This window comes from Podarcis pityusensis, assembly GCF_964106645.2.
Source record: "Podarcis pityusensis genome assembly, chromosome: 9".
In the NCBI taxonomy this organism is placed as follows: Eukaryota; Metazoa; Chordata; class Lepidosauria; order Squamata; family Lacertidae; genus Podarcis; species Podarcis pityusensis.
The window spans coordinates 36198642-36214978 of NC_138034.1; the positions used below are offsets into that span (position 1 = coordinate 36198642).

The 16337-nt window shown below is 42.8% G+C and overlaps 1 protein-coding gene across 1 annotated transcript in view; it reads right to left on the reverse strand.

The window, feature by feature from the left end:
• Positions 1–16337, reverse strand: part of GRIA2 (glutamate ionotropic receptor AMPA type subunit 2) — an 81510-nt gene that overhangs the window by 21316 nt on the left and 43857 nt on the right. The window contains exons 4-6 of the mRNA XM_081021422.1: positions 12682–12878; positions 9786–9839; positions 8739–8900 (exon numbers count right to left, since the gene is read on the reverse strand). Of these exons, the coding sequence (XP_080877548.1) occupies positions 8739–8900; positions 9786–9839; positions 12682–12878 (413 nt within the window). The remainder of the gene's footprint in view (positions 1–8738; positions 8901–9785; positions 9840–12681; positions 12879–16337) is intronic.

Sequence of the window (16337 nt, forward strand, 5' to 3'; positions counted from 1 at the left end):
TTTTAAAAAAAATGTAACAAAGATAATAATTTAAGGTAAGTAGAGTCTTTCAGTATAGTTTATATTCTTTTACTTTACATCTTTCATGTTTACACTTAAAGTAAGAGGAGTACTTGTGGTAAAAATTTAGCTTTTAAAAGATAATGAACTCTCTGAAAATGGTAGAATTTTCTGAATTTTTTATCCTGGAAATGTAACCAGGATCTGGTTTGCATACCTCAGGAAGTCATTTAGTAAACAATAGAAAATTATTGTTTACTGCAAATGAGCAGCATGCTGGTTCACATGTCTCAGTCATATGCCCTTTGTTCTTTTCCTACTCTTCCTTGTCCAAAGCCAAGAAGGGACACAAACTGGAGCGTTACTGTGAACCTTTTTTGTGGTCTCTCCAAAGAGACCTCAATAAGAAGCCAGCTTATTTTGTTTCTTTAGCGGTAGGGGACACCGTGGATGAATACCTGCTTCAGTGCCCTTTCTATTTCTACACCATGTGACCAAGGCACTGCTGGGTTTGCAAGACAGTCTCCAGCATTTCCTCTTCTGGTAATCTCAATCCTTTGTTTACGCAAGTTACGGAAAGCTTCAGTCATCACTTTGACAGCATCATAGGTCAGAGCTGATGTGTACTGAAAAGGAGCAAATATAATTCATTAAGCACAAGTTAAGAAAACTATCCTTCAGTACTTATTTGTAACTGATTGCATCAATTAAAAGAGAAGGGAGGAAAGTAAAGATCATTTCCACACCCTTTGAGGTTATATTTTTCCACAATGCATACAACTGATTTAGTTCAGTGAGTATTTCTTATCATTACCCAACACTGGGGGAGCTGCTGAGGGTGAAGAACCTGCAGCCATCCAGATGCTGTCATTGGTCATGCTGTTGAGAGAGTCCATCAACATCTGGAGGTCACCTCATTGGTAAGCCCATCCTTTATGCTAATTATGATTCAGTTCTCCAAGTAGCATCACTCATGTAGCCAAAATTACAGCAGTTGTACACAATGGGGTCGTATAATTAGATGTGGGGTAACCCTAAGAATATAAGAAGAGCCTGCTGGATCATCTAGTGGCTCATCTAGTCCAGCATTCTGCTTTCACAGTGGCCAATCAGATGCAAGAAGGACCCAAGCACAAGACATCCAGCCCATCTTGGACTCTGTGGATCCTGTAGCTGAGACTGTCTTGAGTGACAGATGGGGGAGAGGGAGATATGAGGATACGTGGATATGTGGTGTTGAGCCTGGGCAGAGGTGAGCAGGTTGGGGGAAAGCAGAATGATCATCAAGCTCACCTTGCTCATTGGTGCTTGGCAAATGTGTGGCGATGAGCAAAAGTTGTCCCTACAGCAAAGCAGAACAGCTCCCATACGCTATCTTTCATTGCCAGCCCTTAAGGTTGAAAGTTCTCCTAGTGGTGATGAGGTTGACAGTTCAGCATACAGTCCTAACTAATCTAACCCCATGAGCAATGACAAGGGGAGCAGCAGCTGCCAGCAGCTCCCTGAGAAAATCACACCGGAAAGTCCCTGGGTCCTAGATTCAACAGGAGCTAGGCACTGTGCAACATGCTGCTTTATCCACCCTCCAGCTATGGTATCAAAGGAGAGGACTTGGCAGCCCAGTCCTAGGCATGGTGAACTCTCATCAGCCTCAGCCAGCATCAGGGATGATGGGAGATGGAGTCCACAACATCTGGAGAGCGCCACATTGACAACCCCTGATGTTGAGCTAAGTCTACAGCCTTTCTCATCCTTGGGTCCCCAGATGTTTTTGACCTACAACTCCCATCATCCCTGACCACTGGTCCTGTGAGCTAGGGATCATGGGAATTGTAGGCCAAAAACATCTGGGGACCCAAGGTTGAGAACCACTGAGCTAAGAGGATAGACTCAGCATAATGTAAAGTATAATGTAAAGCCCAGTGTTCCTAACCATAATCTATAGAAAAGTTAGGATTTGAAAATAATTCTTTAGAATCTTGCAGCGGCTGCTCAACAGCTGGAAGCATGAAAATCTTGTTCACACAGATACTTCAATTTTCTGCACCTCGTAAAGATTTAAAGAGTCTGCCATCATTTGGATATTTTTTTCTTGTAATAACAGAAATGTTTTGCCACACTTACAGCGTGCCTAATAAGACAATGATTTAGTGAAACTGGCCTTCCTATAGTTTTTATTATATCAGAATATACAAGTTCACTTTCCCTACTTAAAAGCTCCCAGGAGAGAATTTTCAAGAGTTTTGTAAAGTCTGCATCTAATACTTGGAGAGGAGTTTGTGTTTCAGGGCCAATAACGAGATGCCAACCTTTAGTGCAGTTTGAAGATTAACTGTAAAAAATCTAGTTGTAATACAAACAGCCAACAGTAAATACTACTGGGAACATGTACAGGGTGTTTGCTTCATCAGTTTGCACAAAAAAAAACCTAAAAGCTATGGCAAGGTTTTATTATGGCACTTGATCTTAAGCTCCTGGTTCAGGCATCATGCCAGCGAATGCCTTTTCCTTGTATAATCTTGTTCCTTGTCATTTTCAGCCTACCAGACTCCTGTCACTGCATCAACTTCCGCTAGTATTGGAATCCAGCAGTAGCATGAATGGTGAACATCTGTTTATCCTTTCACCTTAAACAGAAAGGGCGTGGGTCAGAAGACTCCTATGGATGAGATGATACATTTCAGGAGTCGCTCCCATGGTGAAAAAAATTCCCCACTTGAGTATCTATCTTAGACACCCCCACAGAGGGGTGAACTATCTACTTTGAGCAACTTCCTTTTCTATCCAGAAAAGCAAAGCCGGCACTATAACGCAATGGGGTGTTTGTGTGCTCAGAAGCATTTACGGCTGCCATCTGCCCTTCTCTCTTGATCACGTATTCATTGATCATGTATGGAGTACAGTATAGATCAAAATTTTCCAAATTTAATCTTTTGCTGGAATGATTTAGCGTTGCTTGCTCGGAGACTAGTCAGTAACTAAATTATGCTAGAGCACACCGCTGAGATAGGCAATTTCTCCTGCTGCTACTGTAATCACTTATATGCACCCTGAAATAACTGCAGTCTTGAGGCAAATATAAAATGGTTTATGACGCGTAGTCCTAGCTAGTATTAATTACAAAACAGTAGGGTGGTTTATTTTCTAGGCCTGTGACCTTTATACAAAGTTAAGTGTATGGATGTAATATTTTCATCCCTGTATACACTGATTAATGATTCAAGAACAAAGTGTCAGTATTAAAAAGTGTAGCACAAGGCTTTAGATTTATTCTGTGGTTGCTCTTTCCTATCATTTCCTAATTGCCCAAGTAGATCTCGTAGTGTTTTATCCCATTTTCTCAAAACCCTAAATGCATCTGCATGGAAATAGGATATTAGCAGAGCTGCAAAAGTAGAAGATGCTCTTGCCCAGTCCCTTGAACTAAGGTTCAACATACTGGGTCATCTGTGTCTTTTAATAAAATTGAGCAGTTTCTAGCCTGCTTGCCAAGTAGTTGAAGCTCATGTCCTTCCTCCAGGTGCTCTGTGATGCAACAGCAGAAGTAGTCGTAGGTGTGGTGATGCCACCACACCTCCTAAGCTGCTGTCAAAGCTTGTGGCTTTAAATTGTGTTTTTGAAAAGAAGGAGAAAGGTCACACTTTAAACGCATAACCCACTTCTCCCAAATCATTTCGTGCACATCATAGCTCAATGGCCAAACATTACAGAATGGATAGGACTCTTACCACTGAACTACATTCTGGCTGGTTACATTCCAGCTATGCAAAAGCCCAAAGTTTCTATACACACACAAACCACACACCCCTCCATCCAGGGAAGCAAGAGACATGTTCACAGTTCACAGACCCATTCCAGCCAGGCAAAAGCAATCAGGGAGAAGGATTGGTGTAGTCTGTAGAAAGTCCCAAGGGCCACATAGACAGGCCTGGAGGACCACATTCTCAAAACAGATTTACACTAGCATTTGCTTCAACCTAAGTATGGGCATGCATCTAAGAAGGAGCATATAAATGAAAGGCATTGGAAATTACAGCCCCTGCTCGGGGCAAGGAGGGCTAGAGCAATCTCAGCATCACTTCAGGGGTGTGTGGGGTGGACACAGGGGGAATGTAACACAGCCCAGGGGAGGATATGGAAGAGACTGACTGGCTCCCCCCTCCCATCGCCACCTCCTCTTCCTCCACAGGTGCCACTTTCTGCACAGTCCTGGGCATGCGTGGAAGGGAGGGTATTTGCTACTGCAGTCATTTCCAGGTTCTGCTGCAAGCACCAAAGAAGGAAGAGAAATAAGACCATGGGATGGGCCAAGGCAGCTTTACCACTTAGGGAACATGTGTCTGATCAGGCTGTGTAAGTCCTATGCCTGATCAGGAGAAATCCTCCCTGCCTGCCTTGCCCTGCTCTATTAATATAGTCAGTTTCACAACCCTAAAACAAAACAAACAGCAGTGGGGAGGTTGAGTTCAAATTGTTCCAGAAGATAAAATAATTAATTGAGGAGTTTAAGATCATACAAAATGTTGCCAGACACCCACTGGGAGCAAAGATGAGAAGCCAGACAATTCCCCCCCCCCCATCTTTCCAAGAATTTGATTCCCTGAAATATGCAGCTTCAAACTTTATTTGCCCTTCCTCATTGCAGAACCAATCCCTTCCTCATTTTCAAACACCCTCCCCTTTTCCATCTTTCCATCTTTTTCTGGCTGGCCAGGTCCAAGCTCAAATCCCACTTCTTTCATTGCAAAACTCACACAGAGATAGCAAATTAAATATTTGGAAGAAAGTTTTCAAATGCATCAGGACACTGCAGGTGTGTTGCTGTACCCTGAGAAGTGGCATCCGAAAAACCATTACACTGACGTTGATGTCGTACCTAAGTAACATTTGGTCATGATTGTAAAATGGAGGGCAGCACAACCTTTCCACAGATGTAAAAGTCAAAGATGGGGCAAGGGAGGGCCAAACAGATCTGATGCCATTTCCATCAATAAGCATAATATTATCATACTGCTAGTTTACATGGCATGTCCAGTGGAAGAAAAAGGCAATAACTGGGGAGGGGAAGCATAAAACTAGTCTGAGAAATTCTGGAGAAAAGAGTCAGAAGTAGTGGCCTTATGAAAAGTGTGACTGAGCCTCGTCTGCATTGCTGAGAGGCAAGAAGTAGCAATACTGGTAAAAAGCATCAATGGAAGGAAATAAGAGAAAGGATATGATGTCACAATCATCCTCCCCTCTCTAACTTTTGCTTAAAGCATTTTACAGGCAATTCTTTAAAATTTATTTTGCTTGTCTCAGAGGAAGCTGAACCATCCCTGCTTCCCTTTCTGCCTCTGACATATTCTTTTGATTGAAGAGGGTTCTAAATCACACATGCTGACAAAATAAATGCTACCTTACATCCTACCTTAAATAAATGCTGCCTTCAGGTAACCTTAAGACTGCAGTAGAGCAAAAAAACAACAACAAACCAACAGCAACCCGAAGCAACCATGCACTATAACAAAATTGCTTTTAAATTAATGTAAACTGCTTGGAACATCTGGTTCCCACCATGATTACTGTTAGGCTGTGTTAAAAATGCCTCCACTGAAACAGAAATCTATTGACAAGCAGAGAGCTGAAGTTCTCCATTTTAACAGCTCGCCTTATTTCAGAGGAGATGACATTCTGGCAACTGGCTTTTCAGTCACATTATCCAGGAAAAAAAGTGCTTTACTTGTGCTGCCTTATCTCTTATATTCAGAGACAGAAAATCTGTGGTTGACTCAGAAGGATATCGTAGATCACTGTACAACGAAGGTGGCAGACCTACCTCTGTGTGAGAGGGAATTCTACAACTTATACAATTCTATAATTAATCTATAATTATCTGTGGCCTCCTTGTGTGGGTGGAGTTTTTAAATCCTGCCTTTTCAAAATAGCTTTGTCTTTAAGATTCTTGTTTTCTTTTATGCCAGTTTTAAAGAATGAGTCTATTTATATATTGCAACTTGCTTTGAGTTACCTTGCAAAGAAGATCAACCAATACATTTAATAAATAACAACAACAACGTAGGGGCTACCACAGAAAATGCTATTTCCTGGCTCACTCCCCCAGCCCCACACACTCTGAGGGTGGTAGCATTACCAAGAGGGCAACCTCTGCTGAGAGGGTCTGTAGGGAAGAACTTGGTCTTTCAGACTTTGGGGCTTTAATAATCTAAGGAATCCCAAACTATGCTGTAGTAGTAAAGCGATGTGCCATCATATGGTGACCTGCACTATCATTGGTTCATTCTGTGCAGGCCACTTACCAATCTCTCTGCATAGGCACAGCAGAAGATTGTGCAAACTGGGACCTGTGAGATGGCAGACTGAAAATCAATGGACCCTTCTCTCTCTCTTTCTTTTATCTACAACAATAGAAATAAATTACTATAGCGCAAGGGACAGAGTCTGCAGGACTTTCATTCCTTTTTCCACCAACGTTTTAAGAAATCAAAAGGGGAGGTAGTTTGAATCCTGAAAAATATAATGTTAGAAACAAACTCTGAAGACTGTTCTAAATAAATAAACAATACTCCCTTTAAAATGCATTTTTTGAGGGTGTGAATTGGGTTGGAAATGTCTCTTTCCATTTAGTACTATATCTCACATCCTTGTGTTGTAATATGACATACTGATTTATGTCAGTCATATTCTATTGCTTATCGTGCTCACAACAGAAAGTGGCCTTGTGTGTTTCCTTGTGGAAATGTACTGAAGGGGAACTGGAGGCAACTTGAGGACAAGTAGTGATTGCTATCAAACGACGAGTCTGAATTGCAAAATATTTCTGGAGCTGTACTTTGGTACTGGGGTGAGGCTGTCATATTTCTGCTTCTCTGTACACACTATATCTTTAAAGCACATTCAAAGCACATTTCTCCCCTCAAAGAATTCTGGGAACCGTAGTGTGTTATGGGTTGCTAGTAACTGTAACACTGTGAGGCGTAAACTGCAGTGCCCAGAATTCTTTTGGTGATGAAATATTCTTGAAAGGTATAGTTTTTACTGAGCTTTAGTAACTTGGGATATCAAGGTGGAGAAAGTCGTGCTCTGAGTAGCCTTGCTGTTCGAGTTGAGGCAGATAACCACCTGGTCAACCTGGTTATGGAACAGATTTCCTACGACTTCTTGTCTGATTTGATCTTTGTGGTCTTTTTAGCTTCAGGTGAATACCTTTGTGGTCACCAAAGCTTTTAAAATAACTCCTGCAGTCTGGTCACCTCAGGTTTTAAATATATTTTTCAACTTTGGGGTATGATGTGTTTTGGGTTTGTGTTTTTTTAAAACTGCATTTATGCCATTTGTGATGTTGGAGTTTTATTTTTAATTTTGTATTGCAATGGCTTTTTAAATTAATTTATTTGTTGAAGCTGCCCAGAGATCTCTGTGCTTTGGAGCAGCATAGAAATGTCATAAATAAATAAGCAGTCTCCGTTGCTAGCATTTCATAAATATGCTCTGCACTCCTTTTCATCCAAGTTCTGTGTTGAAGTTGCCCCAGTTTACATAAACTGAATTAAATATGCACATTGGAAATATTTCTCTATTTTTGAATGAAAATGAACCTACTTGCCAGAACCAATTTTGATTCAATAATTTTGAATGTTCTGCCAAAGGTGGAAGGAGGGGAAATAAAGAAGGTTATAGAAACTGCTTCTGGAAGAACAATGCCTAATTATGTCAGTGGGGCTGAGTGGGGAAGAAAAAGAGCCATACAGAATGCCAAAATTTTCATCCTCTTGTCACCAACAGCTTTCAGAATCTACAGCTCTTCTAACAACTCTAAACAAATAATGTTTAGAGACCCCTCCTCTTATGGAAGGCTCTTCTGTACAGCAGAGGCTGCCAAGTGTGGAGGGATGGGAAGGTAGGACTTGCCTGGTGGGGCAGAGCTACGGCAATAGCCTTCCACAACTGGTGTCACTGCAGCTTACTAGAAGCAGGAGGGGAAAGGCAATTGGGAAGTGCAACAGCTACGTACCTGCCTTTAAGCTACCTGCATAAACCATGCTTCACACTGGCAATGGAATTCAATAAATGAATATTCTACTGAACATGTGTGGAATATGAAAATTTAAAAGCAGCACTAGGCAAGAAGCAACTAATATCTAACCACCATAGCTCATACCATCTTTCTCTTTTTCCTTTCCCCTTTAATCACTAAATCTTTCTCACAGTGTTGAGGTTCTTCTATTTTAAGTCACAGATACGACATACCTTCCCTTGGGCCATTACGCCTTCTCAGTCTGAAACATGTATATAAAATTAAATTCTATCGAATTCTGATTCAGTCAAGACTGGGGGTGTCTTTTGCATCACAGAACGTAATGGACCTGCTTTAGGACATTAGCAAGGAAGACTATTTTCATAAGTGACTTCTGTTATGAAGGAGTTATTGCTTTTATTTCATATGAATTCTGAGCACAGTAGTCCATTTTTCACAGAAATGTGACACAACCACTGCTATCCTTTGACTCTGCCACATGGGATAGTTGTTCATGCAACTGATGAAGTGGGCACTAGTCTGTGAGAGCTAATGCCTCATCAAAATTATTAGTCTTCAATCTTCCACAGGTTTATCAATTTTTTCTAGAATAGATTCACAAAACTGTTCTTCTAGAATTCATTATTAGTGTGACAACTACGACAACAAACACTTCTTTCCCACAGTATACCCTAGTCCAAGTGTATTAGCAAAAGTGTACCTTGATTGTACTAGTATGTGCTCCTGGATATTCTTTTTCTTCTAATGTTGACCAGCGCTGTATAAATTTTGACACCAGGGGATCATCATAGTCCACTATCTGAAAACCTGATACGTTGGCTCCTCCAAACTGTATTTTTGATAAGTCTCCATCAGTAAATCCCTAGGCATTGAACACATTGGTCAGTTGGCCAGTTATTCAACTTTTCTGTCATATTTTAGTAAGAAAAACATTAACACTAAAAGGTTCACATACACATTTGACTCATAAAACTTTTCCTCACATAAGGGTTTCTTCTCTTTTCAACAAAAATTACTGCAGACTTCCAAGAGTTACATTGGCTGTCTGCCTTGTCATTCACCTTTAAGAGCTCAGGGAAATAGAGACTGCCATACAGGGAATGCATTGGTCTTCAGGAGTAGATTTGTGTGAGGAAGAACTGCTGCGAGAAGGAAGCACCTGTAGTCTATGCATGTTCAGAAGGCCATTTGCATCATATTTTTTGACTGTCAGAAGTAACAGTAACCTTATTGATCCATTTATGATTTAACAGTAAGCCATAAAAAAAGAACTAGAAGGTCTTGGGCTCATGGTACCTTCTCTGACATGACCACTCAATGCACAAATGTCATGGGAAAGGGCAGCATCGTGCATCATGTCAGAAATAGGACCAGCAGGCATATTCCTGATCCCTGATATCCATGTGGAATAAACACATGGAAAATAACGGGCTACAGTAAATGGGTTAGAAGAGGAATATGAGAAGAGATGGGCGAGTAAGAGGAATGGGCAAGGCAGAATGGGAAAACTGGCTTGTTAGATAGGGGGATGATCATTTCACGCAATTCTGATATGATCCATGGATACCTCCTCTACTTCAAATTATTAACAGCTCTATAAGATGTTTTCTAGACAGCAATCTAGTCTGTCAATGAACTATATCATATAAAATTACCCCCAAAAACAGACAAACAAACAAACAAACAAACAAACCCCACTTTAATATCTGAGAGCTAAGTTGTGGTTATTAGTATTAAATTAACTTACCAAATTTGCAATGATGTAGTGGTATCCATTGACATGCTTTCCAATTGTAATAACCTGCAAGAGAAATATATAATTTATCTGATTAGGGAAATGGCACATATACTAGAAGAAACACTTCATAAAATAATGTGGGATTAATTATGGATTACACTGGAAAATATATGGTTCTGGGCTGAATCTTTTGAAGGCTTTGTGGAGGGCATTTTTGGGGTGGGGAAACCCAACAAGATCTCAAATAGGGCAGGGCGTATTATGAATTCCATATATATATTGCTTGTTTTCAATAAGGCCTGCACTTTCCTTAGTCACTGTACAAGGTGGCTGTGGGATCTTTATTGTTGTTAATGGAGAATTGGACAGCACTTTCTAAAATGTCCAGCCAGCCTCCTCCCCACAAGGCCTATTCTCAGGGTTCCTAGGAATGCTGAAGAGAACACCTCTTCAATTCACAAGGTGGTGAATGGCCCTGCAAAACTGGGCACAATTCTGGCCCAGTCCTAAAAATAATTGAAAGTAAAAATATATCTGTATGTAACTCCTATACATGTATACATCCGCTGAGTTTAACGGGGTTTCTCCAATGTGAGTATAAAATGGCAGCCGATACCCAAAGAACTATTCAGTGAAGACTAAGTATGCTCAGCGGCTTTGTTGAGGGTCAGTGAATTGGCCTGACTGAGCTCCTTAAAGCTTGTATTATCCCTGGGAGAGAGCAAGCCTGACCCGGGGGGTGGATCTACTATGAACAAAGGAAGCTTAAGCTTCAGGGCCCCTAATCCCAGAGGGTCCCAGAAGCGACTTTAGTCCACATTGCTTAAAACAATTAGGTCTGGTAGACCCAATTTGAATCACACAGTTCAAACGGATTAATTTTTTGTTGTATATATCTCAACAATCCCAAAGTTTGAAAGCCAAAAGCACAAATGTTGTAAAGGTAAGGGTCGCGGTACAGCAATCTGAAGCAAAATCTGAGGTGTAGTACAGTGGTACCTCGGGTTACATACACTTCAGGTTACAGACTCCGCTAACCCAGAAATAGTGCTTCAGGTTAAGAACTTTGCTTCAGGATGAGAACAGAAATTGTGCTTCAGCGGTGCAGCGGCAGCAGGAGGCCCCATTAGCTAAAGTGGTGCTTCAGTTTAAGAACAGTTTCAGGTTAAGAACGGACCTCTGGAACGAATTAAGTACTTAACCCGAGGTACCACTGTACTTAATTTTTTTAAAAAAAATAATATTATGCTGATCTGTCATAGAACAACCCCCTTGAAGAAGATGACAGTGGTTATCCAGACCTTGTTGCTAGTTGTGAAGGGGCCCCCATGATAGTTCAAGCTTCAGGGCCCCCAAAATGTAGGACTGCCACTGAACGATAGGGTGCCTGACTGACCAGTAGAAAAGCAGTTCTGGCACTGGGCCAGGATACAATGAAACATTTTGGTCACATTGACAGTATACAGTTAAAGCACATTTAAAACACATGGCTTCCTCCAAATAATCCTGGGAGCTGTAGTTTGTTAAGGGTGAAGGGAATTTTTCAGGATTCTTCATGGTGGAGTAATGTGTTATAACTATATGGTGTGGGTATGACATTGCAATTCCCACAAGTATGCTATATTATTCATATATAGTGCTAACACAAGGGCTAGCCATTCTATATCTGTCTTAGAATCACAGAATTGTAGCATTGGAAAGGACCCTGAGGATCATCTGGTCCAACCCCCAGCAATGCAGGGATATGCAGCTGTCCCATACGGGGATTCAACCTGCAACCTTGGCGTTATCTGCACCACACTCTAACCAACTGAGCTTTGAAATCTCTTCTGTGCCCTGTGTTACAGAAGCATTATTGCATTATTCACAGGCTCAAAAAGAGGATGAGCCAACTGCTAGCCTTCCCTAGGAAAAAAACCCACAGTTACTGTTATGGAAGAAGTACAACCTGTTCTGCAATAAGCTAAAGAACTTGGGGTCTGTTTATTTTTTTCTGATTTAGTCCTATAAATGTCAATGGAGCTAAACAGGCTACACTCCAAGTACTTCAAGTTAACTAGGTAGTATAGATCAGACTGAGTATCTTTTAATTTACCATTGATCAAACCAAGGCATCCACGTTTCATTTCAGGTATCATCCTTTTAATCTTCTCTGATGGTCAGAAGTACATAATAGGCGTCTTATAGAGGACTTCATTTGATGAAGTGCCAAAATGAAAAGGTCTTGTGTTGAGAAAGGATGGAAGCAAGGCATTCTACCTAAAGCCTTCAGCCCACAGATTCACTTTCCACTCCAGCTCAAAAGCTTTTCAATCTGCTCAGCTCCAGGTGAGTAACAGAGCAATTCTAATCCCAGCCAGGTATAAGTGGGAAGTGACAGAGTGGAGCAGCCACTGCTGCATCTACAGCCCCATCACTCACAGCACAGAGCAGCTAGCCTGGATCTGGTGTAATCTTGAACCCAGATTGGGCTCAATGCCAACAGGTGGTGGCAGTGGGGCCAGTTTATAACCAGCTAAGCCCTTCCTGCTCTCTGCCCCGGCAGAACAGCCAAGGGTGGGAATCAGCAATTTCCTCCTATCCAGGTGTAAGCGAAAGCACCGTATGCTCATACATGGATCCTTTGGATCCAAGTTACTGTGAAACTGAGAACTGTGCATTAAACACCGAGAGCATTTATTAACCACAATAGAAATTTGATTTCTAAAAAATCTGATGAACTGGATTTTCTGCTCCATGCATCAGCGTTATCAGAATGTTCTTGTCATTGCCGAAGTATGCAAAAAAAATGCAATTTTATTACCAACGCTGGACCCAACACAAATAAATTGTGATGATAAATCATGATGGGAGCATTTCATATACGCTTACACTGTTAGGCATTAAAAAATAGAGGAAAGCAAACCTGGTCTACAATGTCGTTGACTTTATCCCGTTCACAGTCGAGAATAACTCGCCTTTCTCTTTTTACCTCCAGATCCCGAAACAATGAGCGGTATGTTTCATCTTTTCTGTCATTATTAATGTTGCCCACATTTATAGCAGTCACTTGCCATTTCTTTTCAGCTGCAGTGTCCAGTACAGCTTGTAGTGTCGACAAACCTGGTAAGATAGAAAAATACAATAAAGACTCAACCTCAGATGCATGGCTCTTAGGTTAATTTATTTCCAGGATAGCTCAACAACTAGCTAAGCAAACCAGAATCCCCATTTTTTTTTTTTGTTTGTTAAATGAACCAATGGCCACAACTTTCTTGGATCCCTATGAATTTCTGTGCAGTGAAGATGTGAGCTCCTATAACAACATCCATTTGTTTGCACTACAGGTTCATTTTGGAAGAGATTTTATCATTTCTAGGAAGAAGAGTTTCTATGCTACCGTTGGGCATCGTCTCTTGAAAAAGGACCTGTCAGGAGAAAAAATAATACAGCTACACCCGCTGAATCAATAACTAAATGCTACTGAGTTTTTTTTTGGCTTTTGGGCTTGAGAGACAACACATTTAAAGCCTCCTCTTTAAGTTCTGTAAGACTAGTAATAGCTTCTGGAATGTCTAGTAGGCTGGGGAAGAGGACTCACCATCATTGCTCCTTCCAGCACTTTCTTTGGGAGGGGGGTGCCAACTGCAAATTGGTTAGAAGATCCCACCCCTTCTGCACTGCATTTATTTTTGTTGAATGATTGATTTTATGTGAACTCTGTTGAATTTTTGATTTTTATCCCGTTTTAACCATTTTCTCTCTCTTTCCCCCCCCAACTAAAATCCCCCCGAAAGTGTTTGTTGTAAGCCACTTTGAGCACAATTCAGTGTGGAAAAGCAGCACTAAACTAAAGCTTTTGATCTTTCTTTTGTTCCTTCTCTCTCACGCATCACCAAGATATGGATATGGGGCAATAAATTGTATTTGTTTATGGGACCATGAGAGCATAAGAAGAGCCTGCTGGATCAAGCCAATGGCCCATCAAGTCCAGCATCCTGTTCTCACAGTGGCCAATCAGATGTCTGTGGGAAATCTGCAAGCATTACTGGAGCACAAGGGCACTCTTCCCTCCTGTGGTTTCCAGCAACTGGCATTGAGAAGCATTGCTGCCTCCAGCTGTGGAAGCAGAGCACAGCCAGCATGGCTAGTGGCCATTGATAGCCATCTCCTTCATGAAATTGTCTAATCCTCTTTTCAAGCCATCTAGATTGCTGGGCATCATTGCCTCTTGCGGAAGTGAGTTCCACTATTTAACTATGCACTGTGTGAAGAAGTCCTGTCTTTTCTCTTTACTGGATCTTCCAGCAATCACCTTCATTGGATGTCCATGAGCTATGAGCTTCTATCTCTTCGCCTTCTCTATGCCATGTACCATTTTATGAACTTCTCGTCTTCCTCTGACTAAAAAGTCCCAAATGCTGCAACATTTCCTCATTCAGGTTTTCTTATTTGGAACCTTTTCCAGCTCTACAATATCCTTTTCGAGGTGATGCAATTAGAGCTGTACACAATATTTCTTCACCGCCTCTATTGCATCTGCAGAAAATAGTAGCAGGAGACTCTTTCAGGTGGTTCGCAATTTAACGGAACCACCTTTACCACCGGGGCCTTGTAAAGACCCCAAGATCTCCTGCAACGATTTTGCAAAGTTTTTTGCAGATAAAATCACTCATATTCGGAAGGAGCTAGACACCACCGTGGGAGCAGGGCCGGGGCGGGAGAGTGCTAGAGCTCTGTCTGGTCAAGTTGCATGGAATCAATTTCAATCCGTTACCCCCGAGGATGTGGACAGGCTGCTTGGACGCGTGAAACCAACCACCTGTCTCCTTGATCCTTGCCCATCCTGGCTAATAAAAGCAAGCCGGGAAGGGCTGGGCGATGGGCTCTGCGGGGTGGTGAATGCTTCCCTCTGTGAGGGAACATTCCCAGATCCGCTGAAAGAGGCGGTCATTAAACCGCTTCTTAAAAAACCATCTTTAGACCCGGCCAGTATGGCCAACTATCGCCCAGTCTCAAATCTTCCATTCTTGGGCAAGGTGATTGAGCACGTAATAATAATAATAATAATAATTTATTATTTATACCCCGCCCATCTGGCTGGGTTTCCCCAGCCACTCTGGGCGGCTTCCAAAAGAATATTAAAATACTATGATACATCAAACATTAAAAGCTTCCCTAAACAGGGCTGCCTTCAGATGTCTTCTAAAAGTCTGGTAGTTGTTGTTCTCTTTGACATCTGGTGGGAGGGCGTTCCACAGGGAGGGCGCCACTACCGAGAAGGCCCTCTGCCTGGTTCCCTGTAACTTGGCTTCTCGCAGTGAGGGAACCGCCAGAAGGCCCTCGGTGCTGGACCTCAGTGTCCGGGTAGAACGATGGAGGTGGAGACGCTCCTTCAGGTATACTGGACCGAGGCCGTTTAGGGCTTTAAAGGTCAGCACCAACACTTTGAATTGTGGTTGATGAACAACTCCAGGCACGCCTGGAGGATGCAGACCATTTGGATCCCTTCCAATTGGGATTCAGGCCTCACCATGGGACTGAAACCGCCTTGGTCGCGCTGGTTGATGATCTCCGGCGAGCTAGGGACAAAGGTGAGAGTTGTTTCCTGGTTCTGCTGGATCTCTCAGCGGCCTTTGACACAATTGACCATAACATCCTTCTGGACCGTCTAGAGGGGCTGGGAGCTGGGGGCACTGTTATACAGTGGTTTCGCTCCTTCCTCCTGGGCCGTGTTCAGAAAGTGGTGGGGGGGGGATGAGTGTTCAGACCCCTGGGCCCTCACTTGTGGGGTGCCTCAGGGTTCCGTCCTCTCCCCCATGCTTTTTAACATCTATATGAAGCCGCTGGGAGAGATCATCAGGGGGTTTGGACTGGGTGTCCATCAATACGCAGATGATACCCAGCTCTACCTCTCTTTCAAATCAGAACCAGTGAAGGCGGTGAAGGTCCTGTGTGAGTGCCTGGAGGCGGTTGGAGGATGGATGGCGGCTAATGGATTGAAGTTGAATCCTGACAAGACAGAAGTATTGTTTTTGGGGGACAGGGGGCGGGCTGGTGTGGAGGACTCCCTGGTCCTGAATAGGGTAACTGTGCCCCTGAAGGACCAGGTGCGCAGCCTGGGAGTCATTTTGGACTCACAGCTGTCCATGGAGGCGCAGGTCAATTCTGTATCCAGGGCAGCTGTCTACCAACTCCACCTGGTACGCAGGCTGAGACCCTACCTGCCCGCAGACTGTCTCGCCAGAGTGGTGCATGCTCTAGTTATCTCCCGCTTGGACTATTGCAATGCGCTCTACGTGGGGCTACCTTTGAAGGTGACTCGGAAACTACAACTAATCCAGAATGCAGCAGCTAGACTGGTGACTGGGGGCGGCCGCCGAGACCACATAACACCGGTCTTGAAAGACCTACATTGGCCCCCAGTACGTTTCCGAGCACAATTCAAAGTGCTGGTGTTGACCTTTAAAGACCTAAACGGCCTCGGCCCAGTATACCCGAAGGAGCGTCTCCACCCGCATCGTTCTGCCAGGACGCTGAGGTCCAGTGCCGAGGGCCTTCTGGCGGTTCCCTCATTGCAAG